Here is a 7,516-nt window from a genome sequence, read left to right as displayed (position 1 = left end):
ATAGGGGATATTATTTCGTGCAACGAAACACCAATCATATCTCAAAACACATCATTTAGTATCGTCTGTGCGAATGAAACTATCTATCTATCTCAAACTCTTCAATTGTCTACAGAAAAAGCAGTAATGCTACCCCGTAACCCACATCAATTATAAAATATAAATCGACACGAAAACAATCATAACATAATAGTCATGCATAACTTTAGTCTAAATATGTAAAAAACAAATTTTACTATCGTGTCATTTAGTACATCTAGTTTAATATACCCCCCCCCCCCCCCCAAGCCTAAATTTGGTTTCCGACATTTGAAAGCATGTGATGAGACACTATTTCTGCCGAATGTCCAGTAAAATAAAAGTATATATATATGAGTACGTAGTGGTGGAGAACAACATAGGGCCAATGGAATGTGCACTTATATTTTTATTTCGTTTCCTAACTTTTAATTCGACATTCTTAGGAAAGAAAAACTCATTTGTCAGCCAAGTTTTTCCTACAAGAAAAATGTTACGGATCTATTTTACCCATTTTAGTTACATTGTGAATGTGTGTAAAGTAGATAAAAAAAAAATATTTTAAGAAAGAAAGAGTATATGATTCAGAAAAATTCTCCAATATATGTTTATAGTCGTTTAAGATTAGTGTTTATTAGAACAATTTTGTGTGAATTATAAACGTCTCAGGCAAAGGCGTCTATAAAGTACGATGGAGTTGAAATTACCATCCTATGAATTACGAAGTTAAACTTGCAATATTTACAGTAAAATGTTATAAAATTTACCACCCTGGATATAATATTGGACAAGCTGCACACTCCAACCAAAAACATCATTTGTCATTTAGAAATGAAGACGATTATATAATTATTATAACTTCTCGTACACAATTAAGGATTTTATTGCTTTTTCTTATGCTTTTCATGAAAAGAATAAGGTGCATTCGATCACTTAATAATGTAATTTTTTATTTTATTTTGCTTAGTGTTATTTTTATAGGAAAAGGAGGAGATTTCATTGGCATTTAATTTGACGATGGAGTAGTTGAAGTGGAAGCATGATCTGGAGGGCTCAATTTTCTTAAAGGAGTGTTTGCAAATATGTTTGCTTTTAGTGAAGTAAATTAGAAATTGTAGAAGAATGAAAAGTGGATAATATTTGTAAAAAAATTTAAAAGCAGATAAAAATTAAATTCCATAGTGTTTGGAGAAAAATTATTTCTGAAATAAGTTAAAATGATGAAATATTGTTTTATCCTTGTGTGTTAAAAATATACTATTTTTTTTAATTATTAGTTCACTCTTTTATCACTGATAATTATTTTTTCATAAAAAATAGTAATTTTATTTCGATTAGTATTTCATATTTATATTTTTAAAAATATTAAAAAAATTTATATTTAATTTAATAATGCTCCCACTAAGTAATATAATTGTTGATTCATACACAATAACTAAAGTTGTATGATTGTCAAAAAACATTATTTTAGTAATTAATCAAATAATAATATGTGAGAAAATAATATAATTAGATAAAGCACATAAAATATAAAAAATTTAAAATATAAATATGTAAAAGTGTAAATTTAATTATTGTTAAAATTTAAATTATTTAAAAAATTTTGATATAAACTTTAACTATATAATTTTAAAAATAAATTATGAACGATAAAGTTGAATTAAAATTATTATAATAAGGGTAAACTAATAAAAAATTAAGTTAAATTTATTTACAAAAAAGCCAAATTAAATTAAACTGCTTCTAATTTTTACTTAAAAATGCATTTTGTAGCCGTTTCAAAAGCAGAAACTGGCATCCCAAATCTCGCAATCTAAACAAACTTCTAAATTAACAAAGTACATGATGCATGTGCAAGCATGTAGCCCAATTCAATTAAATTCAATTCTATAATAATAAAATGGTATACATATATATATATATATGTGTGTGTGTGTGTGTGTGTGTGAGTACTATATATTTCAGGCAAAGCATACTTCTCTTGACCTCAATTATTCTACATGTCGAATGTCTTAATTGCCAAAATTATTAATTATATATATAAATATATTCTTGATTGCATGTTAATCTTCGATTTGGAATCAACTGATTCCATCTTATCCGCTAATCACGCATGAGTCATTGAATCACCAACAATAAATGTTTGGGCTAATTGTTGATTAATTACTTCCATATTTAAAACTGAGTCGTGTCCAGTTTTGACAATTATCCATGACGATGATGCTTAGATTCTTGTAAGATTTTGTTTGAATAATTAGATTGAATTTTTAGAATTTTATGTTATGATCCGAATGTATTGCAATTGGGGAGTTTTGGTTAATTTAAATTGTGTTATATGTTAAACGATCACGTTATTTAAAAATTTAAGTAATTAAAAAGAAAAATTATTTAATATTAATAATAATTAACATGGCCTTCTCGTATGACTCTACATGTGAAGTATTTCTTTCAGAATAAATTTTATGTCACTAACATGGACAAGCCTTCCCTAAAAATAAAAAACATGTTAATTTGTAGTCCCTTCAACCTTTTCCACTTCTGTGATTTCATTAATTGATTTTCCCCGTTTAGACGGAAATGATTAAAGAAAGCATCTCGCACGTGGGATGCGCCAAGAATGTCTCGATTGGCTCACCAAGGTTGTCTGCGTGTGGATAAGAATATGTAAGTGAATCGACTTTCTACATGTTCACTGACATGTTATTTCATTATTAACATTAAAAAAAATTATTTTTTTATAAATAAATATAAATTAAAACATGACACATAAAATGAAAAAATATAAATTTTAATCAGGGATCCAATTATTAGTCAATTTTTGTTTGGGATTTAGTACAAAAATTTGGATGTCAACGTAAGCTCTCACCTTACAAAGAACATACCAAGCATTAAAATTTTTTGTGTAAAAGATCCGTAAGGCATCGGCTTGCCCATATTTCTTGTTGCTGCCATAAACACGGCCATGTTTGGCTTTGTTAGTGTCTTCTTTGTTTGCCTTAAATTTCTTCCTGCAAAAACTTTCTTATTAATAAAAATTATACGATAATAAAATTAAAATTACTATCACTTAATATATATTTTTAATGTCCACTTAAATTAATATTATATTTTAGTAGTGTGATGGAATAAATTTGTATTTCATCTACCAAGTTGCAAAACACTTTGTCGTCAAACTCTGAAAATACCCCAAATTCCAAACAAGTGCCAGATTTCCTCTAATTCTGAGTTTTCCTTCCAAATCTGATTTAGGCTGGTTTCTGATTTTTGGCGAGGGTGAGAATGAATCAATCAATAAATGAATGATTTTGGCTGTCTTTTCATTAAATAAAGGGATACTTATATTACCTCAATTTTCTATAATTTAAAATATTATATATAATACCCATAACATTTATTTTTATTTAATAAATAGATACTTTTGTTAGTTAAAATTCAATCAATTTGCTAATATTAATAAAAAAAATGAATGAAAATCTGTATTTACTCTCCATTGATTTATTAACTTTCTGCAGGCTAAGCAAATCTTTCTAGCCAAACTATGGGTAAATATACCTCCTCACATGCATTAGTACAATGAGTCAATATAAAATAAAAATAAAATTTTATCAAATTGTTTTGATAATGTTAGTGAATCTGCATTTTTTTATAAACAGAGGGATCTATTTGTAAATCAGAGGTATTAGATGTAATTTTTCAAATTACATGGTGTTTATGTTTAATTACACCAAACCTCAAGAGAAAATAGTGTATCTCTTACATAAATTAAACTCAACCATATATATATATATATATATATATATATATAATTAAATTTCACCATTAATATTGATTGTGGCATTATTTACTGACGGCTAGCTTAAAGATATTAAATTTCACCGCATACACATAAGAGTGTAAACGAGTCGAGCTCAAGCTGATTTTTTTTTCTTCTTATTATTATTATTAGATTAAATCATGGGAATAATCAAATTTTTATATAAATTTATAAGTAATAAAATAGATTGCATAATGTATAGTATATTATAAATATACCAAAATATAGTATGAAATTTTAATTTATTGTTATAAATATAAACTATTGATTAGTTTAGTAGTAAATATAATTAGTGAAATATACCAAAAAAAATAATCATACTGAACAATTTAAAATTTTAGAAAAATATCTATTATCTAGAATAATGCAATCGTAATACATAAAAATATTTTATAGTTGAGATCAATATATGTTCACAATCTACGATAAATTTATATATTTATAAATATTAGTATTACATTGATGTAACTATCATCATACATTTTTGAATTACATGGCTTAATCGGGCCATCAAAATTCAGATCAAACCGTTAGATATGATCAAACTTACAAAAAAATATATTTGATAAAGTTTTAGAGTTATTGGAGATACGGATGTCGAGATATCATACTCGAAACATAAGAATAATCATTCAAGTCGGTGTATTGTTGAATTAGGCAATATGATTTTAAATCATACCGTCCGATATGATCTAATGGACATAATTTTATATATATTTAAATTTGGTATGAATTGGGTGCCCAAATTTTAAGATATCGTAATTGTTGATTAAATTTTTTGATCTCATTATATATAATTAAATAATAATAAAAATAATTAAAATTGTTCAATCATCACTATTGTTATTATTATCATTTTTTTTAGATTAATTAATAGGAATCACTAAATTTCGACATAAATTTATAAGTAACAAAACACATTGCATAATGCATAGTATGTATCTTGATATAAATATAAAATTTAGAAATAGATAAAAAAATTATAAGTAAATTAGTTTTCAATTTTTTTAAAAAAAAAGTATAATACAATACAAATATATATATTAAAATATAACATAGAGTTTATATATATCATATTAAATAATAATTTTAATTACAAAAAATATTATTTTTGTATAAAGACTAAATGTACGAAAAAACAACTTTTATGAGTCGGCCCATTTATAGCACGCGATTAATGTTAGGTGGGCCTGTATCTCTTGCTTCGGTAAATAATTGATGGAAACTTGATCGGATATGATTATTCGAATAAGGAAATTAATTATGGATTTTGGTTCGATTACGACAAGCTCTCATGATGGGCAATCTCATTTTTGCGTTGAAAGGTAGTTGGGATAATTGACTACAAGTTGTCGACGAACTATATTACAGAAAATATTTATACAAATTAGATTTCCACGAATTAAATTAATCAGAGCAAGTGTATTAATATTTGTTTTTTTTTAAATTGCACATTAGTCACATAATAAGTATATACAATTATTATATAATTAATTCAAATTCGAATAAACCCAATTTAAATTAGAAATTGTAGATTCACACATTTATTTTTCCCATCAAGTTTCTAATAAAAATTCATAGAAAGACTAAAATGAAATTTTTTATAAGTTGTGGGATTATTTTTTAAAAATTGCATAACTAAAAATATACTTGGACTAAAATTATGATACCAAAAATACAAGTAGACGCAGTGTGAAGAGTGGATGTGCATCTTGCCCAACCCCTTTGAAATACTGATACTGTCACTAAAGTGTTTAGTTTAAATATTACATGTAGCATTGCTGACAACATATGTTACAATCCTCATCTCCATCCAACCCCGTAGAAAAGGAGATGGTGGAACGTGTTGGTATGTTCTTCTGTTGTCTTCCTCTTCTTCTTCTTCTTCTCTTTTACATCCTATGGAGAAGCTTGGGTTGGAGGAGGAACAGATGTTACATATTGGACTACGAGTGCTACATGCCGACTGACGACAGAAAGCTCACCACGAAATTTTCCGGCGAAGTCATTATGAGAAACAAGCTTCTCGGGCTCCACGAGTACAAGTTCCTCTTGAAAGCCATTGTCAACTCAGGCATCGGCGAGGAAACGTACGCCCCAAAGATGGTGTTCGACGGCCGTGAGGAATCCGCCACGCTCGACGATGGGCGCTTGGAAATGGACGAATTCTTCCTTGCAAGCATTGACAAGCTGTTCAAGAGAACAGGCATCCCTCCTTCAGAGATCGACGTCCTAGTGGTAAATATATCGATGCTTTCCACTATCCCTTCTTTGTCCGCCAGGGTTATCAATATCTACAAGATGAGGGAAGACGTCAAGGTCTACAACCTTTCCGGGATGGGGTGCAGCGCGAGCTTAATATCGATCCACATCGTCCAGAACATATGCAAGACTCGAGGAAACGTGCAAGCCCTTGTGGTAACATCGGAGTCTTTGAGTCAAAACTGGTACACGGGCAACGAAAGGTCGATGATTCTCTCCAATTGCCTGTTTAGAACAGGAGGCTGCACCATGATCCTGACGAATAAAGATTCCTTGAAAAACAAAGCCATGTTCAAGCTAAAATGCCTAGTGAGAACTCACCATGGTTGGAAGGACGAGTCTTATGGTTGTTGCCTACAAAAAGAGGATGAAAAAGGGCTAGTCGGGTTCCACCTCGGCAAGAACCTTCCCAAGGCCGCCACTAGTGCGTTTGTCGATAACTTGAAGGAAATAGCCCCAAAGATCCTGCCCGTCCATGAGCTCCTCCGCTTCACCTTGCTAAAATTTGCTCCAGAACTACATCACAAATGGAGCAAAACGGCGGCTGGCACCTCTGCCAGTCCCCTAGTCGACTTCAGGACAGGAGTGGATCATTTCTGCCTTCACACGGGCGGCAAGGCAGTGATCGATGCAGTAGCACAGAACCTGAGCTTGAGTGAGTATGATGTGGAGCCGGCACGCATGACATTGCATCGTTTCGGGAACACGTCGGCTAGTAGCATGTGGTACGTGTTAGCGTATATGGAGTCCAAGAAAAGGCTTAAGAAAGGGGACAGGGTTTTCATGATCAGCTTCGGGGCAGGATTTAAGTGCAACAGCTGCTTGTGGGAGGTGGTGAGGGATTTAGAAGGCAACAATGTCTGGAAAAACTTCATTGATAGCTATCCGCCCAAGAACTCAGCAAATCCTTTCATGGAGGAGTATGGATGGCTTCACAAAGAAGACAGAATCCCAGATGAATATGAAATCCCAAATTAACTAACTTTTGGGACCGACGGGCCAATTTGCTGCTTCATTTTCTGCTCAAGAAATTGTTTTACTGTGTGTTTTTTATATTTTCTTTGTATTTTGAGTGAGATTCATAGGTCTAACTGTTGATCCATGCACGTGGTTCATGCCATATTAAAGGTCGAATGTAATACTTCTTAGACGTGAAATTCGAACCGTGTATAATCTAAGATGTTCACAACGAAAAGTCATATAGATTGTCACTGAATCGTTGGGGCAACCACCAACTGCAAGTCGTTTCATCTTTGTGCAAAAAGCAGAAGAAATTGATGAAAAAAATTATTCTTTTTCGTTTGAAATAGCTCCATTTTGAGATTTTTCATAGTCATTCTCTATAATTTTCCACACATCTTGAGAGCCAAGTACTGCTTTCATTTATATGCACCATGTTTTATAATTTTCTTTTATGAGTTG

At 30.4% G+C, this 7,516-nt stretch overlaps 1 protein-coding gene across 1 annotated transcript; it reads left to right on the top strand.

Moving 5' to 3' along the window:
* Positions 1-5,537: 5,537 nt before the first annotated feature.
* Positions 5,538-7,401, top strand: LOC105170671 (3-ketoacyl-CoA synthase 12). Its single transcript, XM_011091538.3, has one exon. It carries the CDS (start codon positions 5,624-5,626, stop codon positions 7,070-7,072), a length of 1,449 nt encoding a protein of 482 aa, XP_011089840.1. The 5' UTR covers positions 5,538-5,623; the 3' UTR covers positions 7,073-7,401.
* The last annotated feature ends 115 nt before the right edge of the window (positions 7,402-7,516 follow it).

The sequence above is a fragment of the Sesamum indicum genome, linkage group LG9, assembly GCF_026168435.1.
Source record: "Sesamum indicum cultivar Baizhima isolate 11 linkage group LG9, ASM2616843v1, whole genome shotgun sequence".
NCBI classification, from domain to species: domain Eukaryota; kingdom Viridiplantae; phylum Streptophyta; class Magnoliopsida; order Lamiales; family Pedaliaceae; genus Sesamum; species Sesamum indicum.
The sequence above is the reverse complement of the archived record's forward strand: the minus strand, read 5'-3'. Positions and strand labels throughout refer to the sequence as shown.